The following is a 14,314-nucleotide window of genomic DNA, read 5'->3' as shown; positions in this document are numbered from 1 at the left end:
ATCACATCTACACAGTGAACAAGGAAAAGGTGACTCCCGGACCAGTACAATTGAAAAGCAGGTGTTCCCAGAAGGTAAAAGTGTAGGAACGGGATCTTTGTAGTGTAATCTGAGCAACCAAAATCCCAGGGCAGCCAGTGACTGAGCTGAGACTTGAACCCAGGACCCTGCCTCAGAGTCCGGTGCTGAGTTGCATCTTACTGTACTCTCGCTCTCTTCTCTCAAGAATCTGAGAACCGAGCTGCTACAACCTCCCCTGTGCTGTGTCCTGATCCCGCCTCTAGGCCTCACTTGTTTGGCTCAATACACAAGCTTCCGTCCCGGCTGCCAGGCGGGTAGTTGCGGTAGCAGTTGAGTGTGCCCTCTTCCTTCCTCTTAATCCAGTGAATGGAGTGAGGAGGGCTGCTGCTTTGCATAGCCTTTGAGAGAGTAGGGGTCTGCCCTCATTCTTGTGGGAGATCGAACACAGGTGGAGAGGGGGAGAGAGAGAGAGAGAGAGAGAGACTGGCTGGAGGGGTGGGTGGAGGCAGGAAATGGGACTGGAAAGGACAGAAGGAAGGACCCTGGACAGGGAACAGAGAAGGTCCGAAGCAAAGACCTGTGCTCGGGGCCTGGCAAAGAGGTTACCCGCGGGGGTGAGAAATGGGCACAGGGGGCAAGTACCATCCAGTGCCTAAAGGGCTCCTTGAGTGGAAAGGTTAGTTTGGGAATTCGTTTCTGGCAAAGTAGCAGGTCTTCTGTCGTTCTCTTGCAGGAGGTCTCTGGGAGGATTTTTGAAATTACTGAACTTTTCACTTCAATGTTATTTTTTTCCTCACCAGATTTTATCTACCTGCACAATCGGAACAGTAAATCTACATGATAGATTTACTGGGAACCTGAGTCATGTTTGGGAAGAGCTTTTCGGCTCTGGGGGAAGAGCAGGAGTGGGAAAGCACTCGGTGGCATGATTATTGTAATGTGGCCACGCTCCGCTGAGCACCGACCTCCACTCCCACGCCTCTCTTTTTAAACCAGAAAGGTTACCTCCCTGGGCCACCATTGGGCCAGCCCCAAGTGTGACCGTCTGCACTTGTTAGACAACAGGCATTTAATTAAAATTGGAATCTGATGTGTAGAAAACATACATTTTTTTCATTTCATAGCTCCCCAGGAAATCATACTCTCTTCCTGCCCTGTTCCCCTCAACTCTCCCTGCCGCCAAAAAAGAAAAAAGAAAGACAGACTAGGGGAAAGATTATTTAATGTTGAAAATCAGAAATTACAAAGGGCCAGGCTGCCTTCTTTATTTTTGCCTTTGGGGCTGACATTAGCCAATAATAAAGCCTGTATTTTATCTTCAGCCCAGAGCCAACTTTTTTTTTATGGCTAACTTCCCATACGGAAAAGGGGTCGTCCCTTTTCAGAGCATTAAAATACAGCATTTAATGAATCTGTAACTAAAATCTTTCATCTTACTTTTGTGCAATAAAAGGGGTTGCCTGATGCCTTCTGATATTTGGCTGGACTTTGTGGAATCCAAAAACATCTGAAAGCACAAATAATAGACACAAGGCCCAAGCTGAAAAATCAACCTCAGCACACCCTGGTCACTGCCTTTTCCGCAGCAGAGCCGTCCAGTGCACCGTCCGGGCTCCTCCCAGAGCAGACGCGGTGCCATCGTAGGCAAATAGATAGGAACTCTGGACGATTTCATCGGGTCCTTGTCCCCCTAATCTCCACGCTGCACCTCAGATCTCAGGCAGCTTCTGTGGCGTGGGCTCACTTTAATGGATAATCTATTTTTCATGAAAAAGCAGGAAATAAGCTGTCTCTTTCATAAAAAGATTTACAAAATGTAATCATTGTTGAAATATTCCCTTTGAACTGCCGTGTCCACGGGGGTCTCCGCTCCCAGAGTCGTGCTTCATTAGGACCCCCTCTCAAGCGGCTCCAGAAGGGCAGGTACACTGGTGGTGCCTGGCTTTGATGTCTTGAATGAATGAAAGAAAAGCACAATAAAAAAGAGCTGTTGATCAAGCATAAAATACTCTTTAAGCTGACAGAATAGCAGCGTTAACACACCCTAAGCTGCTTTTCGTTTTTCCCTTTTTTCCTCACATTTTCCTGTGCTTTGTGTACACTGGGGGTTTGTATTTTATAAGAAGTCTCTGATCTATGTAGTATGCCATTCCCTAACAAAAACCAAAATAGGATTGTTTCTGTCCCACTTGGTTGCCTGACTACTCCTTCCCTCCACACCCTCCCCCCCACGCCCCCACCCCCACCCCGACCCCGGATCCCCTCTCCCCCTCATCCCCAACTTCCAAGGCATGCAGTTCAGCCTTGCAAGGCAAGGACCCAAATGCCTTTCATAAACTTGAGCCAATTCCTTTTGTGCAGTTGGTTTCGCTGCTCTGATTTTAATACCGCAATTAAAGACAGATTTTTATTTTCTCAAGAACTTTCTTCTGCAACTGGGGAAATGGAACTGACGCAACTGCTACCTTTAACTAAGAAATTATATCATTAAATGAGAGAAAGCTGCCTTGTTGATCAATGCCTTTCCAAGGGAACCAGTCCCCTATAGGTCTCCTGTGGACCTTAAGGCCTATACACACTTTATAGTTAGAGAATCCATCTACCCTGGCTTTTGGCTTTTCTGTACTTGTCTCTTTCCAGGCATTAGCTCATTTGGTCCCCACAAAAACTGATAAAGTTGTTATCTCCATTTCAGGGAGTCTAAAACTGAGACGCAGGGGTGCTAACTAACTTACCTAATAAGATCACTTAACTAGCGTGTAATGGCATACTAGTTAAATGATGGGTTTCTGTTAACTCTGACACCAGTGTCCCACCTCTCACGTGCACTCAGCCCTCCAGTAAGTCAGCAGAGCAAATGTGAGTGGGCCAGAGCGCAGTTTTTAATTAGGAAGTCTTTGGTTTCACAAGGTAAAAGATTACTTGATAAAAACGTAAAGGGAAACCAGAAAAAAGAACTTTACTTGATGGTGAGGCAGACACTAGGGCAAGTTGGAATACGGTGAACGAGTCAGACTTTGGAACGACCGTTGGAATAATTGGATTGTGTATGTACTCTCAAGGTTTGGAGGTGCTGGATGGCTTATTGGGTAAAAAGATTAGTGTTTTCCCGTCTTGAGGTTTGAACCAAACGGAGGTCTTGGCCAGGAGCAGCACGGTCACTCTCCAGGGAGTGGTGGTTTGGACAACTCCTCTGCGCTCGTAGTAAGTAGGCCACGGTCCATGTTACAAAACTATTGCACATGCTACGGCCGCAGTTGGCTGCAGTTGGCCCCGTCTCAAGAGCTTTTCCGTCAGAACTGCCTGGGGCGGCTTGTGGAGACCTGTGTCTCTCTGGGGAGAGCACCTTCACCTGGGGAGACGTGGACATGAGGCATAAGCATGGATGAGGCATAAGCAGGCATAAGCACAGCCATGCTAGAAATCACCCATCTAAATGCCTTGTTGGAGTAACCGGCACCAGGCTTTGGGAGCCTTTGAGATACCTTATTTCTTCCTTTCTTCCTTTATTCAACAGTATTTGTTAAGCCTCTGGAGATGCCACATGCTAGAAGACAGTTCATTTTCTTGGGGGAAAAAAAATAGGTAATGACAGTTCAGTGACTGGGACAGAGGTAAAACGCCAGGACTTAAAAGGCCTGGAGAAAGACCCCCTGGAAGAAGGGACTGATAATCTGAGACAGCAAAGACTAGCAAGCATTAGCAAAGCCAAGGAGAGGGGGGACCCCTGCGCCAAGGCCCAGCAGAGAGAAAGTATTTGGCTTTGGGGGATCTGGAAGAAGGTTAACACCATACAAGTGTTGAGTACAAGCAGTGAAAAGATTAGGCCCCAAAGGTAAGCAGGGCCAGTCACTGCCCATTAACATTTTAGTAGTTTCCTGTACAATAAACAAGTCTTGGTTTAGTGTTATTGAAAACAGGCGTTCTTTAATTAACAAAATCACACAAGAAAAATGGCTGCAGAGATCAAAGCCCGTGGCTGGCAAGACCAGTAACTGACACCTGGGTACAGCGTGTCACCTTTGTCAGAAGGAGCCAGTGTTAGAAACTGCTTTCCCTTCATGGAATGCAGAATGGCCCTACAGTAGTCCTCTGGGGGCCAGAGGACAGAGTCCTGCTTGCTTGAAGTCACACAACTAGTCAGTGGAAAAAGTGGGACTAGGTCCTGGGTCCCTCAGACACTGGATACATAGCCTTATCAGCTGACGTAAGTTTTTAAAGATACGACTGTGAGAAGATCCAGGGTGGCTGGTCTCTTGAAGGATACAGAAGTCTAAAATCCAGCACTTTCTTTCTGCAGGGCAACTCCTTAAGAGCAGGTACCGTATTTGTTGTACTCATTATATCCCCAGAGCCTAGCATACAAAGCACACAGTAGATGCTAGTACTTGTTGTGTAAGTGATGAAGTACTCCCAAATGATGTATACTAACATGAGAAACCGGGAGTGCACTCTGAGGCCCTGTCCATTTCCATTGGATTAGAAGCTGGCAGGGGAGGCTACCAGACCTCTGGCTGATTTGCCAAGGACAACTCATTTGGGCTAAACGGTGGGCTTGAGCTCATCGAACAAGAGCTGGAAGCCAAAAATGACTAACTGGATTAGTGTGACCCAGCAGAGACAGCATCTTCTCAAGAGAGAAGTCAAAATGTTGACCGCAACTCCTGCAATACTGGTTGGCAGCATCCTCTTGGGGGGCTGATGGAGTAGGAAGGAGTGGGGACTGGGGGCCCAAGCCTCCCTGTATTTGTGTGTTTGTTTTCTGTGTGTGAATGTCCTGAAATAACCCACCTTGCCTGGAGAAGAAAGCAAAGTGTCACACCCAGTTCTGGATTCCACATTAACAACCTCCTTCCGCAGCGTTCAACTTTGCCCTTGAGGCCTTTTGTTTAACTTTTTAATTTGAAAAACAGATTCTGCTGCGTCACAGTCTGTTCCGCCCTCCCCACCCCCACCCCCAGCACCCTCTCCCTTTTTTTGGTTAAAGTGAAATATAGCTATCTCAAACAGACTTGGTTTCCTTTTGTTGCTAAAATATACATCCTGCCCTCTTAGTGAAAAGTGTAATGAAAAGCCTTTTTAAAAGTCGTTATTTGCATTAGAATGTTTGGTGTTAACTAAGAAGTTGAGTCTTCATCAACCATGTCTTAGGCACCCTCCTGACCAAATTTTGGAAAGTAACCTCAGTTTCCTAATTGCTCTCCCTACAACATAGGAAAGGAAAGAGACTGCTTTCAAAGCTACCAAGAGCCATTTCAGGCTTCCTGCTTACGATGCAGCCGGATAGATGTTGTTTATGGTTCATAAAACCTGACTACTGTGAGTATTCCAGAATCCTGGCAGAATGGGATTCGAACTTTCATGGAGCTGTAAATTAAGGGGCGGGAAGTGTGATAAAACTCCTTAGAGAAAGGTGAAAAAAAAAAAGTCGCGCTGCAATGGTTAAATGAAATTTTATAAGCACATTCAGTGTGGAGCTGTTTTGCATTACATGAGTTGAATACCTTAGAGACGCCACATCTGCAGGCACTTTATTAAATCCTTAGTCAGCACTTTCCAACCTGATGAGATTACTTCTTCATTTGACTGGAGAAGAGGAAAGCTGAGCTCTGGTCCTGGACTGCAGATTTCTTTTGAAGTTTCACCTTGAACGCTGAGAGAGGACAATTACCCCCCCCTTCCAGCCCCCTCCCCTCCTCCTTTAGCACATCCCAAACTGTAAAAATTGTGAATGTAACAGAGTAATTTTACTTAACTCAGGCCCCCGTGGGAGTGTGGATTTATGGACCTCCAAAACTACTATAGCTGAGAGTTCGAAAGGAAAAAAAAAAACAGATCAAAGCTCTGTGTTTACCTCCTTAATGTAAATGTATCAAGATAACATCCTCCGATATTGTATTGTAATATTGGAACTCATTGCAGATAAGGGACAGAGATTCCTTTGTAGTCCATCTGGATACAGGAGGTTAGATTGAAGGGCTATAAAATATGAAGGCAGAAACCATATGAAACCTAAGCTTATGTCAGTAAGTATCTGAAGACAATTTTTTGACTCTCCATAAATGAATTTTGTTTAATGTGGCAACATTTTCCCAGTGATTTTCTCCTCAACCCCACCAATTTAACAATCTCAGATTTCTTTAATATTTTTCTTGTACGTTCCAAGAAGAAAATGCCCAGAATTATTCGTCAAGTAATGTTTTGAAACTTGCACTGCCTGAATAATAGATTTTATAATAAAACATCACAAGAGAAAAATGGGCCTTTCCAAACATTATCTTGTTCATTGGACGTCATTCGTAGTTCGTGGAAGTTTTTAGAAGTCAAGTGGCTTACACACGTGCGATTATCAGGCTCATCCGTAACAGACTTAGGAGGGTCTTCAGCTACAAACTGATCATGAGAACATTTGATGAAATGGATGGATTTTTTTTTAGCATTATAATTGTTTATCTGCCATCTCTACAGATAAATTATTTAATCAAAGAGCCCTCATTCAAAAAAAAAAAAAAAAAAAAAAATCCCTGTGTAGTTCCCCTAACCGGCTAACTTCCCATTCTGGAAAGCTTTGGTCAAGTAGCCGGGTTAATTGTCATGAAGATTAGTGTAATGTTGAAATAAGGACTAATGGTCAAATTATAGGAGTTAAAAAGTTTGAGAATAGGTTTTGGTTTGGGCCTGAAAGGGTTAATTAAGTTTTTTTCACGGGTTCTTAAAGACCCCTAACCCAGGCCTTCAGGAGCCATATTGACACCCCACCCCAGGGCAACTCACTCCTCTGGTGACATGTTGCTGGTCAGAGCACAATAGCCTTCTGTGTCTGCAAATCATTGCTAAAATCATCCCAAGGAAAAAAGAGTTTGAAAGCTTTAACGTTAGACAAAAGCCCAAGAGCTGCAGTGCGCGGCTCAAAAACTAGGAGTCAGCAACTTCTATTGATTAAAAACTAACCTTTAAAGTAACTCTGAGAGTGTGTGGTTAGCATTTAAATTTAAACATGTCATGAGTTGATTTGTGTTACTGATACCAACTCAGAAGGAGTAACATTCACATCGCATTTTTTTTATAATTCCCTTAAGCAGCTAAAGTATTTCATGAAATGTCAATAGGGCAAAAAGAAAAAGGGTGGGGGGGGGGTGGCCAAGGCTGGGCCTGTAGTTTTCTTTCCCATGCAAATATTCACCCCCCAAAAGAAAAGTGTGGAGAATGAAACACAATAATTAGTCCTTTGTCTAACTTTCCCAAGTGCCAGAGAAAGACAGATTAATTAAATATACAACAGTGTTGGTTTTTGGAGTGGGGGTCTTGCTTGCTGTGTAGGTCATAAATTAGGCAGAATAAATACTTCAATGTGTTTGCAGTGAGCCTGCTACGTCAGAGCCACTGGAAGGTTGGTGGGAGGAGAGCGGAGGGTTTCTTGCTAATGATAGTCACGTCTGGGTCTGTCTGGTTGCTCTTAGCAACCAGACATGATGTAACACCAGGATGAACTTGAACTTGGGGGACTTGAAAAGAGAACAATAGACCAGAGCAATCAATAAAGCCTATTTCAGTGAAGGATTACAGAGCCGCTCTGGGGTAACCTTGTCGGCAAGGCACACACTGAATAGTAAGATGTGTGAAGAAACTTTTTTTTCCCTTTGCTTTGCTTTTTAAGAGAAGCGTAGAGGCACTGCAGATTTTTGTAGCGCACCAAGGTTGTGTCCAGAAACTGTGGTATGGAAAACTACTCCCCCTGCTGACTCACTGGGTCCCAGGTGCTTGCTTCAAGAACTACGACACAGTGTCAGATTTAAGAAGTCTGGAATTTCACAACTGACTTAGAAAGTGTGAGAACAGAAATTGTAAGCATTATTCGCCGCACCCAAAGTTTGAGACTTTTGTTAGAGGGGGACTCGGCTCTAACTAGGATCCACGTCAGCTAACCGGGAGGCCCACTAGAAATAACAGTTTGGAGTCTGCCTCCCCGCGTCTCTCTTCCCCCCTCTTCTTTCTTTTGTCCAGTTCGATTTAGGCCGTGTGTATTTGCCAGGATGATTTCCTTTCAGTACACAAGAGGCTTTATTGTGTTCCTCAAAGCATGTGGTCAAAGAATAACATCTAAAAGTATACAGGATGAGTAGTTTTTCGGTTTAGGCTTAGGTTTTTTTCAAGTCCTCTGGAGATCAAAGGTAGCTTGTGTGACCAGGAAATCTTATCCCAACCTCCATGTAGCTATCACTTCGCCATTTATCCTGGGATCAAACGAGTCCCTGTTTTACCTAATTGAATCTCTTGGACACGGATGAGCCTTCATCTGACTGAATCAACCCAAATGTAACCCTTTCTGATGCTGTCAATTCAGAGATTTCGGAAGCATTCACTTTTGCTAGAGGTTGATGATTTTTCTGTGAATAATGATAAATGTGGTGAATTTGGTAGGGTATTTCTGGAGAAAAGTTGTCAAAAGCCGTATACTTTATTTCACTTGTGAAACTGACTCTGATATTAGACCATAATTGGTCACTTTGTTTAGCTAACATAGAAGAAGTGCCAGCATACAGAGTGATGTATCACCAGACTATTGCCCAAAGCTAATCACCTAAGGATTTATGAAAGGAAAAAGTAACTGGGCCCAGCAGGTATATGGAAGGGTCTAAATAAATGTCGAATGAACTAAAGCATGAACGAGGGCTATGCAGGTGACCTCATTTTTTTCCTTTGGACATCACGGTAGCTAATAGGATGAAATCTTAATATCACATGATTATTTTATGTCATTTTTGAAAACATTATTTTAGAAAGATTGAGCTTGAGAGGAGCATTTTACCTCATAAAATGTACCTCAGGTACATCTAAGGAAATTGGGTAGGAGATGCTGTGACTTGTCCAAAATCACCCAGGATTCTTGGTACAGCACTTTTTCTACTATAGCTCCATTTACTCTTATATCACTGCTGATCATCTGTGCCTGTTACAAGAATGTGGAGATAACATCTCATTGAAAAGGAGATGTTGTGAAATTCATCAGAGAAGACACTCATCATGATGCAAAACCTCTCCCCTCGCCCATTCTCCACTCATTCAACTTTTCTTTGTTGAGAAGCTCCTATTCCAGGCACTGTGCTAGGTGCTGAGGGTTCAATCAAAAACCAGATGATGAAGCTTCCTGCCATCCTATAGCTGCCCTCTCCAGACTGCAAAACCCATATATGTATTTCAAGTGGACATAAATACTTTTATTTTGTAAGATACACTCAAAAAAACATCGGCAAACCCCAACAAAGGCATTGAATTTCAATTTCAGAAAAGTGAGATCAGTTTCAGTGTCTCAAGATTTACTACTGTTTGTCATTCCTTTACTTTTCCCAGTGAATCCCCTCTTCATCCCTAACGTAGATCTTGATTTCACCGTTGGAAGGGCAACTTTTAAAATGTGTTATTTTCCAAATTGTACCTCTAATTGCACTTTTCCTTTTGTCTTCCAGTCCTGGTACCTGGGATAAAAGTCGCAGCGTCCCACCATCCACCAGACAGACCACCTGACCCCTTCTCAACTCTGTAACATGGACGCATCCTCAACCCAGCGCAGTTACAACTTCACTGTCACTGGAAGGGGAGAATCAAATCAACTTGTACATGGAAACAGCAAGCATTATGGTCCAACAGCAAAGGCCATAACCTTTTGGGATTTTTTTTTTAATACTTTAGGGACTGTTGTAATTTTCTCATATGGTGCTGGAAATGGTTGGGCTTTGTAACATTTGAAGTGTTTTCCGTGGTAGCGTGAGCATTAGGCGATATGGCTGGAGAAGGTCTACCCTTGCTCACTGACTTCCCGTTGTGAGACACTTTCTTTACGGAGCCCGGCTGTTTCACAGTATTTCATGAATTTACCCACACAGGTGTGAGCCTCCTTGAGCAGTCAGGAGACACATGGAGAACTAAGTCTTTTGTAGTAGCTGAGATCTGCAATATATAACTTACGGGACAGTCAAAGGGCAATGTTTTTCTGTAACATATTGGAAAAAGAAAACGCAGTTATGTTCCTTTTTTATTTTTTCTTTTAGTTCGGTTTGGTTCAGCAGTCAGCAGTAAACTAGATAACATGGCCCGGAAGGACAGTGAATCCACTCACGTTGCAGAATAATTCCGAAAATGGCAAACTACTACTACTACTATTCAGTTTTTTAAAAGTTTTGAAATGCTGCACTTACATTTAAAAAAAAAAACATTTTTTCAACAATTTCAACAATGACACACAAATTCACATGGAAATGGGGAAGATGGTCTGTTTTGACAGAAACTGACAGGAATCAATCAAAACAATCGAATTTTGAATTGAGTAAAGTGCAATTTCATTGGATAGCTAAATATCTTTGTAAGATAGAGATTGTTGAAAATTCTATTTTTGTTTTTCAAGTCCTTCCACCCCAGGACTCTAAATTATTGGGGTAAAAAACAGCCTTGCAAGAAAAAGGGGAGCTATTTTTGCTTTTTATGTTTTTTATTGTTAAACTTGTATCCCTTTAAAAACTGAAGGAAAATTTAAAAAAAAAACAAAAAAACAAATCTAATGGTGCTTTTACCACAATATGTTAACTACATTAAATGCTAATTAATTATTTTCTGTTATCAAAGCACATAACTAAAATGAAATCATGGTATCTGTTAATTTTATAAGCTAGAAGTCACTATAATGGATTATGCCAATTCTGAAAATTTTTACATGTATCAGGCAACATAGGATTTATCAGTTATCAGACACTTCATTGTTCCAGAGATTGTCCAGAAATTTTAAAGACCTTTGCGCCCCTGAACTGGGCTATGGGAAAATAATATTAATAATAATAATGAAACCAATACTGACACAAATGCTGGTGCCCATTCAGATCAAGGGTACTTGTTAGGGAAAAAAAAAAGTTTGCACCCCCAAATGTCCTGTATCTTATGTAAAAAAAAAAAAAAAAAAACCACAAAAAACAAACAAAAAAATAACAAAAAAAAGTGCAAGTGATTTTTCTACCAGACAGCGAAGCACCCCTTTGCTTCCCATGCAACTTCAAGAAGGTTTCCTATACTATACATATATATACGTTCTGGTTGGCAAGCCCTGCTGATCAGAGAAAGTCTCTGCATGTTCTAGTGTTAGTAACTAATTTTTATATAGCTAATGTAGGATAAAGTAGAGTGCATTAAGACACAATATTGTAATCCCTACTCTAGGCACTTGCCTTTAAACTATGTTTTTCAGCCCTTCAGAAGGGTTCTACTACTGTCCTATACAATCAAGTAACTGAAATTCTTGGGAAGACACTTTGCTCCTCATCTTTCCCCCCCGAAACAATGTTGTTTTGTTTTGTTTTTTTTCCTTAATTTGCACGAAAACAAAAATTCCATATCAATGTGCCTTGCCCTGGATAGCGATTATTTGTGGAATTGTTGCACATACTCCTCTATTGAAAGGGGTTTTTCCCTAGTCAAGCATTTGGAGACACTTTTTGTAAATGTGACTTTTATGTCAGCCATTGTCAGTTTCAACATCTAGAACTAAATAGAGAGTTAGTTGTTCCGCAGATAGGAGTAGTCTTTATTGTCCTCTGTGGTCAGTGGCAGTGCTATTCTGAGATCTGTAGATGCTTAGAATATCAGTATTTTGGATGTTGCTGCATTTTACAATTTATTTGGAGTCTTCCTTTATTCCCCTCCCCGCCCCCAGATATATGAAAATATGCAATACCTGCTTATATCGTGTAGAAAAGCTTAGCTATGATTAATTTTTCTTTTATTTTTTTTATTTGACCAAAGTCGGTGCTGCACTTGACGCAGTGTGTTTTAGGTGTCTGTCTTTGTACTTTATTTGTGATTTTTGAATGCACGTGCGCAGGAAGGGCTCCTCTTAGAGAAGCAGTCAAACTGTGAAGCACTAAGCTGACCCTGCTTCAAGCAATTTTGTTTTTACAACTGTTCCTTTCACAAGCAAGCCTTAAAAAAAAAAAAAGACAACTTCCCTTTTCTTCAGCTCCCACACCCCATTTTTCTTAGCAGACTGCAGTCAATCCACATTCAATACAAAGTATATAATGCCCATTTTTATATGCACGTTTTTAAACTTCCAAGTTCTGAAAATTGTTTACTGGTTATCTCTATTTAAGGAAAAAAAAATAAAATAAAACATTTTGGATTTTCATATGTGTCTGATAAGTGGTTGAATAGTCGTTTGGCGCTGTTGTATGGTGTGATTGTCAGTATATGGTGTCACTTCCTCTAGCCAGCCAGCATACTTTGCCTTCCCCTATAGCACTTAGCTGGGCATTACTTTATTATGACATATGTGCACTAAAAAAAGAAAAAGAAAAAAAAAAAGAAAAAAAAAATAGCAGCTTTCAGTGCTTCACAGTGAAGGGAAAAAAGCCTAGACAAACATTTTGTCAGAACCTTGCGATAAGCCAAGGTATTACCAGTAAATTGGTTGTATATACAATAAAATTGCACCCTTTTTTAAAAACAAAACAAACTAAGCAATAGTTTGGGCAGTTTTAGTTGTTTTTAGTGAGCATGTTGTAGTCATGACTGCAAAGAGAGAGATTAACTGCCCACTCAGAAGATATGTAATTTGTATTGTTGTATAGTTTTATTGATTACACTGATTTATTCTACCCTATTTTATAATGCAGGACTTTTGTAATGTTGTTTAAATGAGGAAAAATTTCTGTCAAATTAGCCTAGTGAAATTTCTGATTGTTCATTATAAAGGCAGCGTTCATAGAATGGCTTTTCTTTCTTTCCTGCCCCCCCTCCCTTTGGGAACTGGATTTAAGTTTAAAACTTTCCTGTTTCCTTTTTTTTTTTTTTTTTGTAAGTATTTAAATACAGTTATTTTTTTTTCTCTCTCTCAGTGGTATAGCATATTCCTATGCTTGAGAAGTATAGGTCTACTGAAAAACCATTGTAAATGGACGTTACAGGTATGCTGTATTTTTGAAGGTATTTTGTTGTATTAAGTTTGATGAAGCTAAAATTAGGGAACTCTGAACAGATTTGCAGGAAAAAAATGTTTTAAAGGCTTTAAAACATTAGGGAGGCAGTCTAGGGTGATAACGAACAGGGGTTAAGTATTAAACACACTAAGTTATATTTTTGTTCATGTTTCATTGTCCAGAAAGCAGCAGGAAACTGTAGTTCAGTTGTGATCAAGCAGGAAAAAAGAAACACCAACAATATGAGTGTTTAACCTTTTTAGACTCAAAGTCAAGCGAAGATTTTTGAGGAAGACTTTGCTACCTGGGGTGTGTAGACTGACAGACTGAGGGCCATCCGTGTTTGAAGGCCCAGCCCTTGATTCTGAGACCCATTTGAATTTTTTCTCTCCCGTCAAATGGCATTAACAATATTGGCAAAGATAAGTCCCTCAAATAACTCTCCATTTTCTTCTTTGGGAACTGATGTCAGAGGCACAAACACTAAATCATATCATTTTTCTGTATACTTTTTTTTCTGGCCCGTCCCCTTGCCACTAAAACGCTCCTTGTCTGATTATTCATAGGCCGAGGACCTCTTTCCAATGCCACTCTATCCATCCCACAGTCTTTTTCTTTCCTTTGAGGTTTGAACTAACTTTTCTGTTTCTTCACACCCTGGCATGACAGCTCCTCCCTACCCCACAGTCAGGCGTGGGCTACGGGCAAGCCAAGGCACACTTCCCAAAGCTTATATTCTTCATACTCTGACCAGTGAAGTGTAAAGGAACACAGACTTCCCAGAGTCACAGTATTCAGGCGCCCATCAGAAGATGCAAAACCCATCTCAAAAAGTTTTTCTTTCACTTTTGGAACCCTTATCCTCATAGGCTTTGAACTCTGTAGTTACAGTGTCATAAAGTATTTATGAAATCTGGATTAAGAAAAAATTATTTTCCTTGTGATTGTTTTTTTTTGGGGGGAGGGAGTTTCTAAGAATGTCATTTAATGTACTTCGCATCATATCTGTTTGTCCATAGTGGTGGTGGTCTCTCTCTCTCTCTCTCTCTCTCATTCTCTTTCTCTCTTTCTTTCTTTCTTTCTTTCTTTTTTTCCTGGTAGCAGGCCTCCATAGAACAAATTTAAAACACACCTGGCATGGTAATGTACGGAGAGCTTCAGTGGCACCCACGCTCCGAGATCTGTCCTAAGACATAAGACAGTCTCAGAAAGCTGCACTGCCCCCCAGCACAGCTTTCATTCAAATCAGCTTCCAAGGCCAATTTCGTCCTGAAGTCAATGCATGTATTTACTGTTTGACAGTAAACCCGCTCTGCCTTCTCCACGTCCAAGGC

General features: G+C 41.5%; 1 protein-coding gene across 4 annotated transcripts in view; it reads left to right on the top strand.

The window, feature by feature from the left end:
- Positions 1 to 12,190, top strand: part of NFIA (nuclear factor I A) — a 376,913-nt gene extending 364,723 nt beyond the window's left edge. For 3 of the 4 annotated variants that reach the window (XM_067006876.1, XM_059083380.2, XM_059083385.2), the window contains one exon: positions 9,489 to 10,954. In XM_067006876.1, coding sequence (XP_066862977.1) covers positions 9,489 to 9,565 — 77 coding nt within the window. In that variant the 3' untranslated portion in view covers positions 9,566 to 10,954. Of the gene's footprint in view, positions 1 to 9,488 lie in introns of all 4 variants that reach the window. The other variant, XM_059083370.2, reaches the window with a different exon arrangement.
- The last annotated feature ends 2,124 nt before the right edge of the window (positions 12,191 to 14,314 follow it).

The sequence above is a fragment of the Kogia breviceps genome, chromosome 1 (genome assembly GCF_026419965.1).
Source record: "Kogia breviceps isolate mKogBre1 chromosome 1, mKogBre1 haplotype 1, whole genome shotgun sequence".
Classification (NCBI taxonomy): Eukaryota; Metazoa; Chordata; class Mammalia; order Artiodactyla; family Physeteridae; genus Kogia; species Kogia breviceps.
Note: the sequence above shows the minus strand (reverse complement) of the source record. Positions and strands in the feature narration are given on the sequence as shown.